At 40.2% G+C, this 16,937-nt stretch overlaps 1 protein-coding gene across 9 annotated transcripts in view; it reads right to left on the bottom strand.

The window, feature by feature from the left end:
• Positions 1–16,937, bottom strand: part of TRDMT1 (tRNA aspartic acid methyltransferase 1) — a 61,199-nt gene that overhangs the window by 12,174 nt on the left and 32,088 nt on the right. For 5 of the 9 annotated variants that reach the window (XM_045007821.1, XM_045007822.1, XM_045007819.1 and 2 more), the window contains 2 exons: positions 5,285–5,356; positions 164–229 (listed from right to left, as the gene is read on the bottom strand). In XM_045007821.1, coding sequence (XP_044863756.1) covers positions 164–229; positions 5,285–5,356 — 138 coding nt within the window. Of the gene's footprint in view, positions 1–163; positions 230–5,284; positions 5,357–8,977; positions 9,055–16,937 lie in introns of all 9 variants that reach the window. The other 4 variants (XM_045007825.1, XM_045007826.1, XM_045007817.1 and 1 more) reach the window with 1 other exon arrangement.

The raw sequence follows: 16,937 nt of genomic DNA on the forward strand, positions 1-16,937 counted from the left end.
CCTAAAAATTTCATTGTAAAATTAAAATACTATTTTTAACCTGAAACTGATAAATGCACCATTTTACTCCACTCCTTTTTTAATCTAACTTCCAAAAAAAATAAATTACGTGCCCCTCCCCTTTACCTAATACTGTTCCGAATTAAAAATGATCATACCATACCTGGCAGAAGACGTTTCAAATCCTTTCACATTTTCTAAAAGTATATATTTTGGTAGCCTCTGGAGCCTACAAGAAAAGTCAATGTAGTTTAGTAAGATGTAAACCATATTACATCAAAACCATGTTACATTAAACCAAGATTTGAGGACTTCAATAACTCAGACATAGGTTAGGGGTTTGTTACAGGAGTGGGTGGGTGAGATTCTGTGGCCTGCATTGTGCAGGAGGTCAGACTAGATCAGGGGTCGGCAACCTTTCAGAAGTGGTGTGCCGAGTCTTCATTTATTCACTCTTATTTAAGGTGCCAGTAATACATTTTAACATTTTTAGAAGGTCTCTTTCTATAAGTCTATAATATATAACTAAACTATTGTTGTATGCAAAGTAAATAAGGTTTTTAAAATGTTTAAGAAGCTTCTTTTAAAACTAAATTAAAATGCAGAGCCCCCGGACCGGTGGCCAAGACCGAGGCAGTGTGAGTGCCACTGAAAATCGGCAGGCATGCCAAAGGTTGCCTACCCCTGGACTAGATGATCATAATGGTCCCTTCTGACCTTAAAGTCTTCGGGTCTATGAGAACAGCACAGACTTGTTTAGCAATAAGAAAGATTTAGGTGAAAGTTGCCAAATTTAGGTGGCTAACTTTAGCCAGCTAAACAAAAATGGTCTGACTTTCAGAGGTGCTGAGCACACGTAATTCTCAATCAAGTTAATAAAAATTGCAGCACCTCTGTGCTTCTGAAAATCAGGCCACTTTTGCTTAGGTGCTAGTTAAGGATTTAGGTGCCTACCATTGAAAACGCTGACCTTTATCATTTGCCAAAGCATCATTCTCATTCATAAGGTTATAAGTTAGCGGTCTGTATGGTATATGATGAGAAGAAAAAACAAACAAAAAAACCCCACCACTCATCCAGTGTGTGGAAAACTTGTAACAAAATGGGCCTGGTCCTGCTTCAATCAAGTGAGTGTCAAAACTCCTGTTAATTTTAGTGAAATCAGGATTAGACCCGGTGCTTCGTTTTAGTAGACACTATGTTTTCAGAGGGTTTCGCTTTCTGACATTTTCTGTTGTGTCTAATTAACTTTTGTGGAAATTCACTTTAAATATGGTGTCAGTGGGGCTAGTCTGAAGTCCAGTGGCATCAATGCCATGCAGGTGCTCAGAGTCTGGAACCAAGCTCATTGCATAGGCAGCAGGCTTCGTCTCTGGAGGAAGGAGCTCCTCATTTTATTCTGGAGCATTCTTCTTTGGCTGATTCGTGAGTCACACACATGAGCTCCACAGAGCTTCTGCCAGTAATATGGATTGTTCCAAACATGATCAGGAAGGTTAAAAAGGGAGCCCCAACACACAAAACAATTGTATCATAATATATTCCTAAACTCTGATGGCAAATGCAATAATGATAGAGGAGGTGTGACATTTTCTTCAGGTGCCCAGGACTCAAGTCACCTTGTTACCCTCCTACCTCAGCAAGAGAGCAACTTACCGGTGCTTAACTGGATGTCAGCACCCTGAAACCATCAGTCTGGTAGCCACCTAAGAATCTTCTCTCAGCTCTTACTTTGCCTTGCAGGTTAACAAAAGGTGCGCCCCAGCCCACAAGCCTCTCTGAAAGCATCCCCCTGTAGTATCCAGCCCATCACTGGTCACTCATAGAAATGATCAGGTTTGTGATCCCCAATGGAACAGAATGCACCCGCTTGACTGGTATAACTTAGGATCAGGTCTTATAAAAACCCCAGCACTGAGATACAGTTATAGTAAAAATACTCAAGAAAGCAAAAAGTATAACCCCTTTCTTAGAGCCTAAACTTTAACAGGCTAAAACCCTCCTCTAAAGTTGCTTCAGGTGAGATACTATCTCCCAACGTCTCCAGCCAACATAACTGGGCTCCACCCTTGATGAATACAAAAGGAGCCAGAACATCTACACTGCAATTTTATAGCCCCTCAGCCTGAGCCAGCTAACCCAGGCTGACTGGTTATGGGTCTTGAACTGCAGTGTAGACGTGCCCTCTGTGTCCAGACTCCACATCCACCAGCTGAAGACTCCAGGGCCTCCTTGGATCCAGAATTTCTCCCAGTTCTCTCTTTCCATACCTTCATGTGTTAGCCACCCCCCGAGTCCCTTCCAGCCCCACTTCACCTGTATTCCTCTATACAAAACTGGAAAAAAGGTAAAAATGGGAAAGGAAGTTGCAATTACTTTACAATACTGTGCATGAAATTTGGGCAGGATATTACAATTGAGGATACAAAACAGTAACTCCTACACTATACTCACTAAAAACTTTACTGAACATTTTCCCATTTGGGCTGGAATTTTTCATGTCTGGTCTCTGGCAAAGATGTCATTTCCAAAAAACACATGCACACTATCTCAGCAAAACACAATCCCCCAGAGCTGGGGAACTCTGCCGCAACGGCTACCCGGCCTTTTTATGATCTGTCTGCAGTAATTCCAGCTTCACTTTGACAATCTGTCCAAGGGAGATTAGCAGCATCTACTGGGACACAGAGATAAATTCTCCCAGCCAAGCCCAACTTCTTTGCCCTGTCATGATAAGGGTCACATGTGCAACAGTCTTATGTCTTGTATCTGAGAAAAAGAAAGTTTCTATCTTTTCCGTCTAACCATGCAGCAATCAGAATGCGCCATTTCCACTTTGAAAGCAAAAAACTGTCTCTGAAGAAGAGCTGCCCCCCCTTCTTGTGTCTCGTTCCCCATCTGTAAAATAGGGATAATGGTACTGACATTCCCTTCTGAAATGTGTTGCGATCTAGGGATGAGCATAGAAGGAGTCTAATAAACTATTAACTCACAGACCTGTTTTTTAAAACAAATTCAACACAGAGGAAGGATACAATTAACTGCAATTAAGGCGCAGGACTGGGCTTCAAGAGATGGGGGTTAGGATCCTGGCTCAGCCACTCGTTTTCTTCGTGACTTTGGGCCAGTCACTTAATCTCCCAGTTCTTCAGTTCCTTATTCATAAAATGGGGGAAATAATCAAACTTCCTTTTACTTGTCATTTGTCTGCGTTAGCTATTTTGATCATAAGCTCTTTAGGGCAGGAACTCTCTTACTATGTCTCTACAGTACTTACCCCACTCATGTGGGGCCTTTCATTTCTACTGTAGTACAACGGTAATAAATCTATTTTTAGCATACGTAGCATGCGAGACTTGTGAAGACGAGACTCAGAAGATCATCAATTTATTTGAGAATTACATTAACGTTACACTATTGGGCTCCAAGAACATTTAGTATCTTGGTGCTGATCTTCCCACTATAATTCAAATAGCTAGTGAATCAAAGTGCTCAGTTATTCAGTGGATGTGAGTTTCATGCTAGATTTATGCCTTCACTGAAAGGCAAGGGTGGGGAGTCCAGGCTTGTTGCTTGTTACCCAGAATTATGAAAATACATCTTCTATCATCCTTCTTATAGAGAAGAAGGATGATCCAGTGGTTAAGTTTCTAGCCTAGGCCTTGGGCAACCTAGGTTCTATTTCCTGCTCTGCCACAGACTTCCTGTATGACCCTGGGAAAGTCACATAGTCTCTGAGCCTACGTTCCGCATCTGTAAAATGGGGACAATAGCACTACACTGCCAAACAAGGGTGTTGTGAGGAGAAATACACTAAAGATTGTGAGGTGCTCAGAAAATAAAATTCTGGGGACCATAGAAGTTAGATAGATCAGTTTACATAAGCCTTGCTTGGGGTTTAAACTGATGATAGCACGTTGTGCTAGATTCCATCAAAGCCGATGCAGCATGGCATATACACGACAGGACACGTGAATCTCAGCCCTAGGCAAAGTGACACAGTGTCACCATGTGCAAAAACAAAAATAAAACAACTGACACTACTGCTGTTATGCACCCAATCACATGTGCAGATAACACGTAGAGATAACAGCTTGGATACAAGAGATAGCTTGGCTGGAGCCAGGATTCTTGGCACCACCTCCTTCCCCTTGCCAGCAATAGCTCAGGAAGAAAGATGAAGAAAAGATCTTCCAAAGACAACAAGGTATTTTAGAGGAAGGCTGCTGATGGCCCAAGTTCCCTGTTCATATAGCAAAAATTTGAAGAAAAGCAAAAGGTGGCCTGATCCCCTGAGGGATAGAACTGAAGAGCAGGAAGCTGGCAGCCTGATCTCAACCTCCAGCGTAAATAGGATCTCCAAGGAATGATTGATGATTAGCTAATTTCTCACAGCAGCAAACCCAAATGCTCAGATTGATGCCAACCAGAGCCCAATCCAGGAGCAGCGATTTCTCCAGTGGCAACACCTAGACCAGCTCTCTTCTCCCACTGCATGAGAAGGCTCTTGCAGAAATAGTCACAGTTGCCCAAAACAGACTCTGAGCAAGATTTTGAATTGATCTGCATTTATGCGAGCAGCAAACATTTTTGTTAGTATGTGCCACATACGAATAGTATTCGTAATTGTTGCTATCATTAATTGGTTTTAAACCAAGTACTGTGTAGAGATGGTAGAGGAACACTAACAAAGAAGCAGGGCTCAGCTAACTCCATAGTATTATGATAATTTATTAATGTTACAAACCACAATAAGCTGGTTGAATCCCAAACAGAGAAGAAGGCACAATCTCTGCCCTAAGATATACAAACAGTGGTGCTAATAATATCAGAAATAGTGTTTAAACCATAATCAGTTCAAAAGGTGGAACCAGAATTTTTTTTCACCTGGCTATTTCAGATGTACTGGTCTTGATATTTATACAACACCCACCAACAAGGACCATAGGACCCAACCCTGCTTCTAAGTCAAGTCAATTTTGCCACTGGATTCAAAAGAATATTCTGCTTCTACTCTTTATGGTGCATCTAGAGTTTTAACGGAGCTGTGCAAGACATGAAAACCAAACGTGGAAATCAAAACAATAAAGCTGTAAGTTATTAGTGTTAGCAAGAAACTAGAATTTACAAGCAACAAAAGACGATATGAAAACAAGTGGATGAACACAGTGGCATTATACTATCATACTTTGAAATCAGTATGGATGGCTTCCCTTGGTACAATATTATATCGACCTAGTAACTTCAAAAGTTTAAATGGCTGAGCTGGAAGATCAGTTTATACCTTGGGAGAATATCAAGGATGTAAAGAAAACTGTTTGTCCTTGGATCAGATACATCACCTTGCAGGCCAATTCTAAAGGAGGATAAAAAAATAGAACACAATTATCAGCTTGTCATCTTAGATATTTGTTTTTAAAACAGAACATTTAAAACTCTTCACTTAGGTCCTGCTCACACAAGGGATTCTGCACAGGCACCAGTGTCTCCACACATGGATCCACTTGCAGGATCAGGGCCTTTTTCAGCGCTCTAAGGACTGAATATTGACTCCCAGACTCAATCACAAAGAGGTTAGGGATTAAGAATCACAGAGGACCCAATCCTGTAAATATCTAACCTTGGGCTGAATCCTGTAAAATGCTAAGCTCTCTGGCCCAATCCATCAAAGCACCTGAATGTGCTTAACTCTAAGCACATGAGAAGACCCGCTGAACTCAATAGGACTACTCGCATGCTTAATGTTAATCACATGCTTAAGTGCTCTGCTAGAATGGGCCCAGAATTCTCAGCAATTTCCAGGATCCAGCCCCACGTGCATAATTTTACTTATGTGAGTAAATCCATACACTTAAATGGGACTACTCACTTGGCTAAGTGATTCTGGGCCCAGAGCATGTATTTTTATTGACTTATTTAAAAAGGAAAAACAACAACATGTAGGTGCAAGCATTTTGGTATTTTTCTTTTCCAAATTAATTTTACATAACACTGTTTTATCAGTATGTAATCAAAACAGTAGATTTGAAGAAAAAAAACAACCCACCAACCCTCTCCATGCATTGTTTTGAATCAAAAACACATTCTTAAAGAGCCTCATCTTTTTTTAAATTGAAGTTATTGGTGTGAGCAGAGGGCCAGATTCTGATACCCTTAATCATGTTGAGTAGCACCTTACTTCACGAGTAGTTCCAACAACATCAATGGGACTGTTCATGGAGTAAGGGACTATCAACAAGAGTAAGATTATTATAACCTGGCCATGTGATTTGTTATAGACTTAATAATTACTTTAAGGTGGTCAAGCAATTAAAAAAATTGCAATTAAAAAAATTAATTGCAATTAATCACACTGTTAAACAATAATAGAATACCAGTTATTTAAATATTTTGAGATGTTTTTCTACATTTGCAAATGTATTTATTTCAATTACAATGCAGAATACAAAGTATACAGTGTTCACATTATAGTTATTTTTATTACAATATTTATGTTGTAAAAAACAAGAAATAGTATCAGGGCCAGCTCCAGGGTTTTTGCCGCCCCAAGCAGCAAAAAGAAAGAAAAAAAAAAAAAGCCGCGATCGCGATCTGCATCTCTACTGCCGCGCTTCAGTCTTCAGCGGCAATTCAGCGGCTGGTCCTTCACTCCGAGAGGGAGTGAGGGATCTGCTGCCGAATTGCCGCTGAAGAGCCCAACGTGCCGCCCCTCACCGTTGGCCGCCCCAAGCAGCTGCTTGCTGGGCTGGTGCCTGGAGACGGCTCTGAATAGTATATTTCAATTCACCTCATACAAGTAGTGTAGTGCAATCACTTTATTATGAAAGTCAAACTTACAAATGTAGAATTATGTACAAAAAAATAATTGCATTCAAAAATAAAACAATGTAAAACTTTAGAGCCTACAAGTCCACTCAGTCCTACTTCTTGTTCAGCCAATCGCTCAAACAAATGAGTTTGTTTACATTTGCAGGAGATAATGCTGCTTGCTTATTGTTTATAATGTTACCTAAAAGTGAGAACAGACGTTCGCATGGCACTGTCGTAGCCGGCATTGCAAGATATTTACATGCCAGATGCGCTAAAGATTCATATGTCTGTTCATCTTCAACCACCATTCCAGAGGACATGAGTCCATTCTGATGATGAGTTTTGCTCAATAATGATCCAAAGCAGTGTAGACCAATGCATGTTCACTTCTATCATCTGAGTCAGCAGCCACCAGCAGAAGGTTGATTTTCTTTTTGGGGGTTCGTGTTCTGTAACTTTTGCATCTGAGTGTTGGTCTTTTAAGATGTCTGAAAGCACGTTCCATACCTCATCCCTCACAGATTTTGGAAGGCACTTCAGACTCTTAAACCTTCGGTTGAGTGCTGTAGCTATCTGTAGAAATCTCACATTGGTACCTTCTTTGCGTTTTGCAAATCTGCAGTGAAAGTGTTCTTAAAACGAACATGAACTGGGTCATCATCTGAGGCTGCTATAACATGAAATATATGGCAGAATGCGGGTAAATCAGAACAGGAGACATACTATTCTCCCCCAAGAAGTTCAGTCAAAATTCAGTTAACCCTTTTTTTTTTTCAATGAGCATCATCAGTATGGAAGCATATCCTCTGGAATGGTGGCCAAAGCATTAAGGGACATGTGAATGTTTAGCATATCTGGCACGTAAATACTGCAATGCTGGCTATAAAAGTGCCATGCGAATGCCTGTTCTCACTTTCAGGTGACATTGTAAATAGGAAGAGGGTAGCATTAGCTCCTATAAATGTAAACAAACTTGTTTGTCTTAGCAATTGACTAAATAAAAAGTAGGACTGAGTGGACTTCTAGGCTCTAGAGTTCAAGAGATAGCATTATGGTACTTGTATGAGGTGAACTGAAAAATACTATTTCTTTTGTTTATAATTTGTTACGGGGCAATATAATATAAAGTGAGCACTATATACTTTGTATTCTGTGTTGTAACTAAAATCAATATATTTGAAAATGTAGAAAAACATCCAAAAATAGTTAAACAATAGAATACCAATTGAAATTTATTAACAATGCGATTAAAACTGTGATTAATCACGATTAATTTTTTGAGTTAATCACATGAGTTAACTGCTATTAATCGACAGCCCTAGCAATTATTGTTCATCTATTGAAACCTGACTGTTACTTGGAATTAATCAAATAAACATATGTCCTAGCAGGTCTACTTCTTATCCAGTAAAGATCTGTCATCTCGAACCCCCACACAGAAATAGGTTTCAAAAATCTTGTAACTTTATATAAACTCTATCTAGACCCTGATTCTGATCCCCTTATTCCCTGTTAAATCATAGTATTTATTGCAGAATAAGCCATTACCGTTTAAAGTATGTCTGCAAAGTCAATGCATATACAAGGGAAGATTGTACTCTTGGCCACTCCAGTATAACCCTGGAGTAATTCCAGTAGTTTGTCTGGAGTTACTCTGGATTGAGAGAGATCAGATTCTAACCATTAACAAGCAAAGGGAGGTACCGTAGGCAAAAAAAAATAAAAATCACAAACTTTCACTTTCACAGGTCATGTACAGGATGCAAAATAAGTAGCACATCAAGCTTCAGGGATTTTGACTGAACTATGAAAGTATGACTGGCCCATCACCACTTTTATTGTAGCAGTAAGGGACTACTCAATAGGTGTAAAAGTATTAGAACCTGGCAATGTCATTTGTTACAGAGTTGAAGTAATTATGGTTCATCTATTGAAACCTGACTGTTATTTGGAATTAATCAAACGTACATCCTAGCAGGCCTACTTCTTATCCAGTAAAGATCTGTCATTCCAGTACCCACACAGAAATAGGTATAGCAGAAGATACATGGGAAAATATAGACAGATATGAACCATGAAGTGTATGGATCTTGAAATTTTTTTTAACTGAATAAACATTCATAGTCACTGCATTTTTCTCCAGAAGTGGAATATTTGTTATACACACCTTGTAAATGGCTGACATGGAGGACTCATCAAAATCATATCAAAAGATAATCTATTTAACTCCGCCAGTGTTATGCCCTGAATAAGGAAGAAACAAACACATGTTTTTGGGATTGTGAGTTTTTTCTTTTCTGCCAATTACTGCTTTATAGCTACCAAACATTCTGGTTACTTCCACTGTTAGCAGTCCCCTAGTAAAAACTTTCTAACCTGGCTCTTTGGCCTAATAACCGCGTCCTCCTCCAATGCTTGGCAAACACTGTAAAGTGCAGATTTGTATTTACTTCGACAGTGCACTAGCAAAACTGGTGAGGTCAGAACACATGCTTGATCCTGGGTTTGTCAATCACGCTTTTAGAGCAGCAGGGATAGCTCACATTTCTTTCAGTGAGTCACATCAAAAATGTTAGCTATATTTTTCTCCCCCAAACCGACAAAGCACCTTTATTCAAGTATTTAACCATTTGTTGGTCAGAAAAAAATATTTTTAAAAAGCATTAAAACTCAACAGGAGAACAGAATTAGATTTTAAAAAAGCATTTTCCTCTCTGTAGTCACCTGTCCATAACAATCTCTCAAAACATTACATCTTTCTGAAAAGATAGCAAATTCCTCATGCAGAATCAAATGCCCAGAGACTTTGCAGAGAATGTTCATGAAAACTTGGGGAAATCGATTTTTCCACCTAGGCCACAAAGCATTAGTAGAGGTAGTATTACCATAGCACTTAGGAGCCCTAATCATGGACCAGGGTCACCAGTGCTAGGTGGTGTACAAATGCCGAACAAAAAGTGCAGATGTTCTGCAGCAATAATTGTAATGCATGGGCTACAGCAGCAGGTGCTGCCCTGGTACTCTCCCGACGGGGATAGCATGGTACTTACCAGAGCTGGGTTTTACCAGATAAAATCCTGGTTTTTACCTCCCTGGGAATAACTAACTAGGCATTTTCTATTTTAAAAATGGTTTCATCAATGCATATCACATTACACTTAGTTTTAGTTACATATTCAAAATGTGGTTACATGAGGCAGTAAATACAGTGATTAATATAGGGTTGTGCAAATAAAAAGTAAAACTGCAGTGGGTGTAATTCTGATATTGGTAATTAATGCTGAACATCAGAATGTCTGTATACATTTTGGTTAAGTACTTTCTCGGGGAAGGTTACACATGTTGACTTATTTCAGTTTTCTATATTACATAAGTAAAAGCTGAAAATATTCAATGACGTTAAAACAACAATAATGCAGAGTTGTAGACTTGAAGCATTAAGCAACACAATCAGAAGCACACAGACAACTGGTCCACATCCATTTGGCCATGCAGCATTTTGTAGCAGAAGACCAACTCTGAGGTAGTGGAGAGATGGAGCCTATTCCTCAGTTCTGAATGTGCACATCCAAAGTTTGAAAAGATTCATTCAGTGCTTGCTGGACACTGCAATTGCACCACCAATTCCATTCAGTCAGATGGAATATCAGCATTCTTCAGATTTTTCTACCATGTTTCAGGGGAAAGTTTTTCCTTGAAAGCAGATGAAAAATGCTGATTTTTGGATACAGAGCTTCTTCTACTTTAAATGCAAGAAAATATGGAAGAAAGTTGAGATTTTTGCTGAGCATCCAGTGCCCAGCAATTTCTTCTTATTCAGCTAACAATTTCTTTCCTACATATTTCGGATGAAGGCGGTTGGCCAAATGTGCACTGGAGTAATTGTCTCTTTTATCATTAGCTCCAACCATACTTTGCATGCAACAGCAATTGTTAATGTGACCCTTTGAAATGCCGACCTGGATCGGGCTTTGTTGAGGTGTATTTGGCTATGGCAATGCAGTTTTACCAGTCCCTTCAACCTCAGAATCTGATTCAAATCTTCACACATGTTTAGCCAAAGCCAGTGATTCCAGTGTCTCTCTGTTCTTTCCACTGCATTTTGAAAAATGTTTCCTCGTAGGGTCTGCCTTCCCACTCCCTTCTGCTTCACAATTTCTGCTTCAAAAGACTCTTTGCCATCTTAATGAACTTTCTCAAAATAACCATGAATCGGGTCAAGTGGTCTTCCACCTTTGCGCATCTTGAAATATTTTTACTTAAGTCACTGTACTCAAGAGTTCAGCTACAGCAGTTGCTCTCCAGCCAGCCACTCCAGAGCAAGAGGCAAAGTACTGGCCTGGATGGTTAGTTCAGCAGTTTATCTCAAATACTGAAACTTCTGAATCTAGGGATTCCCCTTCTTTGCTAAACAAACATCTAATTTTCATTGCTAAACAAAGAAGGGGAACTCCCAGATTCAGTAGTTTCTGTTTCAAATAGCCAAGGCAATAACATAGAGCACTACACTGAGGCTATATTTTGTGTAATGTTATTAGCTTTGTTTAAAATTAAACAAACCATATTACTGAAAAACTATTGTTGAATTCCTAAATATTTTCCAGTAACATTCATTAGTCTATTCTCATAATAAAATTATTTTTCCCAGTTTAAACCGGTATTTACCAATGCCCCATCCTAAACTAGTTTTTCCTGGGAAACTCCCAACCCCGTCTCCCCCTATCAAATCTCCTCTCCATACTGACAAGGGTGACTGCTTTGCAGCAGGCAAAGTGTGCACTGTTGCCATGTGCTGTTTTTCCATGGCCGGCTGGTACTTTTAGCTTTGGGTGTCAGGCAGGACTTGCTGCATCATAGTGTGCTAAATAATGTGGACAAATTCTTACACGGACTGATATTGTCAAATTAAATGTGTGGGGGGTTTAGGTTTATCTTTAGTTAGGACAAAGAGTTTTTTTAAACTAATAGACTGTATGTTTTTTAAACTAATAGGTGTATGTTTAACTGGCATGTCTAAGGTTCCAGAAGCGTTAGGCTGTAATCCATGACTCACATTTCATCCAGAAATACCATTATAAACAGAATATTTCATACCATGTCATGCGCTGTTGCTTAATATGGCATATGTTATAGCTTAACTCCTGGGTAACCCTAATAGGAAGGGTTTTAACTTAGTTCTTATTAGTGGTGAAGATGTTTTTTCTTTACAGGTACACTGTGAAAGGTTTATTCTGGTCCTTTTTGTGTACAATCCCACAAAGCTAGTTTTATGGCTTACCGATCATACAATACAAAAAGATTTTTGTTCAAAGGAGAAAATTAGATCTGTGTTGCAGAATTACTACCAGAGCTACAAGTTCATTAATAATTGGAGATATACCCATCTCCTAGAACTGGAAAGGACCTTGAAAGGTCATTGAGTCCAGCCCCCTGCCTTCACTAGCAGAACCAAGTACTGATTTTTGCCCCAGATCCCTAAGTGGCCCCCTCAAGGATTGAACTCACAACCCTGGGTTTAGCAGGTCAATGCTCAAACCACTGAGCTATCCCTCCCCCCAGAAGGTTTAGCTAATAGTATGTGTGTGGGGGGGTTAAAATAGCTTAATAATCAGCCAAGCTGTAACATCACACCTAGAGAAACAGAAGCAAGAAAGTGAGTGATTATGGTCATGAAAAAGAATTGGCGCTTTTTATGTATTTCAGGGGTTAGCTTTATAAAAGAAAAGTTGCTAAAATACCATATAAAAACAGCAACGCAAGAGAGATTTTACTGTTTTCCCACAAAGCTTAAGGAAGATTTTACTGACTTGAATCTACTCCTAAAATCCATCAAATTTAATTCCTCTTCTTTCTTTCCCCCATTTAAGAAACTCTGAGCTGACATTAGTCAGCAAGTACCAAGTGCTGAATAAGCAGGCAATCTATAGCCATCCACTCTGGTTTTACTTAAACTGGTGCGTTAAAACAAGCTCAGAAACTTCTGCCATCAAGCTAAAAATTGTGACAGATTACAAGGTGTTCACTAATTCCGAACCATTCTGAAATGGACAGAAAATTATACAAATCCATGTGGCTAATTTATAAGTCTCCTGCCATATTAAACATACCGAAACAAAAATGTGTAATTAAAATTTGTGGCATAAATCAACAAAAGCATCAAGCCTTTTTATAAACACTGAAGTTAATTTACAAAGCTCTTTTTCAAGGAAATTAGAGAGGGAAGAGATTTACTAGGTCACCTGGTCGATCCAGCCCTCTAACAATGCAGGATTGTTCCCTACAATGTATTTTAAATTGCTTTTTCCAATCCAGTTTTAAATGCAGAATAAATGAATGTCTCTTACTAATTTGATAAAATTCTTTTACATTTCTTTTTATTTTGGGGGTTGATGCACCCTGCTTGGCCACATAGCCTTTATGGACACAGTAATCAAGCACCCTTACACAGCAGGTTTTCAGGAAAAACAAAATCCCTCTCAGCTAACCTAGAAGGCATCTGAAATCAGTCTACACTGTGCATGTGTGCATCTCCCTCAAGTAGCAGTTACACCTCCAGGAATCAACCAAAGTCATCACGACACATAATCCAACAAAGCAATCCTTTTACATTACTGCCTCCCAGTTTCAAGTGTTTTGATTCCACATTCCCTGTGACGAGGCGGTTCTGGCGGGACCCAACTGAGAGTGCCAATTCAGGACCAATTGCTCAAACAGGGCAGTCACAGCCCTAGGCTGGGGTTTTTCCACCTCTAAGGCAAACCAAACCAGCCAGACAAAGAGGACTTTGGTTTCACCCCACTGGCTAACCACAAGTCACACAAGCAATTCCCTTAGACACTCCAGTCTCCCAGTATCACCACCAGTTCCACTCATCCTGGGGATGAATGGTTATGAAAACCAACACCCCAGTAAAAGAAAGAGGTTCTCTCAATTCCAAAGAATCAAGCCCCAGACCCAGGTCAATATACACATCAGATCTTACCCACAAATCACGCCGTTGCCAATCCTTTAGACTCTAAAATCTAAAGGTTTATTTACAAAGGGAAAAAGGTAGAGATGAGAGCTAGTATTGGTTAAATGGAATCAATTACATACAGTAATGGCAAAGTTCTTAGCTAACACCAACTTGTCTGGGATATCACCCATAAGCACATCACCAACTTGAAATACAGACAGTATAGAGCCAATATACATAACTTTAACTAAAAATGATACATGCACACAGACAGCATAATCATAACCAGCAACCCATAACCTGGTCTTATACACCTTATATGACCCCCTTTACCTAAGATTTGGTGCCACTACAGGACCTTGGTTGCAACCCATGTTCTATATGGTCCCAATTTATATCAATAACGTCACACCCCCAACGCAAAATTGATGCAGAAAGGGATGTCACAAACATCGCTGACTGCATCCCAAGAGCCCCCTTTCCTTGGGTCTGTCTCACTACAGCTAGTGTTGGGCTAGAGGCCATACCAGTGTATAACAGAAATGGTTTAATCAAAGTCATGTTTAATAACATGAATGAATCTCTTTACAAACTTAAGGTATAACTTGGTTAGCTTTTGCAGCATGGTTCCTATATGTTTCATGTGATCTTGCCAAGAGCTAAAGAAAACAGCTACTTTATCCATACCAGCTTTGGCCAATGTTTGGAAACCAACTAACATTAAACCAATGTAGATATTGATGTTGTTCATAGTACCGGAATCTTGGCATTTAGCCATGAAAGCAATATGGTAGTGTGCCTCAGTTTCCCCTTTCATACAGCACATCAGGTCTGGAATGTATTTTCCCCTGTGAAAAGTTCCAATACTGTTTACAGGCATTAACTGTGAAACATCAGTATAGCAAGGCCCTTTAACATAAAGTGTGTTTTCATGTATTCCTTTCAACATGTTCAAGGGATTTTCCAAAAGATTAGGCACATTGTACATTTTTACAGTTCTTGGCAATAGCAACACATTAGTTACAAAAATTAGCATTAGCAATAACAACAAATTCATTGCAAGTGTCCATTTACAATCGTGTTTGTTATGCCACACCCTTGGCTCAATACCATTGGAGTTTGGGCATTTTAGGGTTAATCTGTGGCTTCCCGTTGCAAAATTTAGTCTTCTTTTTTCTTCTTGTCCTGCAGGATTAAACCCTGATTTCTCTTGCTTAACAGAATTCACTGGCTGATGGGGTGGGCTCTCTTTGCTAACAGCTATTAGCAAGTCTTTCTTCTCCCTGCCAGCCAAGTAATTCGCATCAACACAGACACTAGCTTTTAGATTTTTAGCTGCTACCCATTCCAAGGCTGGACTTTGTTTTACAGAGATATCACACAAATCCAAATAGTCTGAGGGTGAGAGCTGGCTTGCTCTACCCTGCATCCTTAAGCGTTCAGCCATAAAACTGTTCTGCTCTGAAACAGCAGTAACTGAATCTGTCCTCAGATCCTGAAGCACAGATTGCTCACTTACAGAATCAGCATGGAGACAGTCCTGTCCCAACATCATGGTCTTCCCAACAAGCTGGCCACACACAGCCTCGTGGCTATAGGGCTGCTCAACTTTGTTAACAGGTTTTACTCCACCTGAGACGTTTTCAAAGCTGCCCACACTGGATCTCTCAAAAGGAAAGTCAGTGGATCCATTTACAACAGAAAATTTCTGGCTGTTAGGAACTGAAACTTCCTTGATTAAATCACTTTTACACCCTTCAGTTGCAGTACACTGCTTGCACAGGCTACCATGAGGATTCCTTTTCCCAGGAGCTTTTCTAAGTAGCAATTCACCCCTCTCAGAAATTCTGCCCTTCCCCTCTTCACCTAGGGCTTGCTCTAAAGGAACACTTTCCTGAGCAACCACAGATTCTTTCTGGGTCTTACTTACATTCAGAATCACCTCTGGCCCATCAGGCAGATTCCTACACAATCCCCTTTCAGGCAAACTTATAGACTTTTTAGATAACAACAGGTTAGAAGCATTCTCCTTCCCTTGGCCATGAACAAGTTCAGGAATCTTTTCCTTCTTGCTACAAGTTGTCAAACTGTCAGTAGGTAACACAATTAAATCACCTTTCTGCTCCCCTTGTGCCCTGGCTAGGATATCACCCTGATCAGACAGAGTTGCTGCACCCTTTCCAAACCACACATTAGCAACTGGTAAACTACAAGCACCAGAATTGTCTGTTCTCTGGGATTTTGCTAAGACACTAACTGGATGCAACCTAGTCACAGTGCCATTCTCCCCAGCAGACACAAACTTAGGACCATTCCCTTCCTGGGCTTTAGCTGTATTTACAACCAACTCTGAGACAACTGAATCACCCTCAACCATCACAGGCTGAAAGGCACCTTCTGTCTGCTCCACAGACACAGAAGAGCCAGAGACACATTCTCCTTCACCAGACACACAGCTTGGGATCTCATTTCCCTTGTCCCAGCACACAGGGCTGTTCACAGACAACTGCTTGGAGACCAAGGTAGCTCCCTTCATAGGCAAGTTAATACCCCTGACAGACACAGGCACATTCCCTTCACTGTCACATTTCTCCACACAGGAAACAGGTAAGGGATAGGGACACTCATCTTCCACTATCCCTGTCTTCCCACACTGCTGACTAGACAAAGCCATCAGCTCACAAGGCTGCCTAGGTTCCTCCAAACTTTCCCTACCAGGCACATTGTCACTCCCAACAGATAAGCTGCTGCTTTTTTCACTACACTGAGCTACTTCCAGCAAATCACAGTTACCCATTTCAGGTTCACTTTTACAAGCTGCACTAGCCACCAATCCATCACCCATTACAAATCTACCCTCTCCTTCCTCAGTTAAGGCTTTCACCTGACTATTTACTTTAATTTGCTCCTGAGAAACATTTTCCTCACCAATGAGATCTTTCTGCTCTTGATCTAACTTCAGACTCCCTTCTGAGACATCAGACAGACATTCAGAAACTCCACTCACAGACACGCTGCTTTTTGGCACAGACAAACCTTTGGAGCAACCCACCTCAGGCAAATCATTGCCCACAATAGACACAGGTTTAAGATCATTCCTCTCCTGTGACTGGCTACCTGGACTGAACAAAGCTTTAACATTTTCCCCAATTAAAAGATCTTTAGGCAATAA

This window comes from Mauremys mutica, chromosome 2 (assembly GCF_020497125.1).
Source record: "Mauremys mutica isolate MM-2020 ecotype Southern chromosome 2, ASM2049712v1, whole genome shotgun sequence".
Taxonomy (NCBI): Eukaryota; Metazoa; Chordata; order Testudines; family Geoemydidae; genus Mauremys; species Mauremys mutica.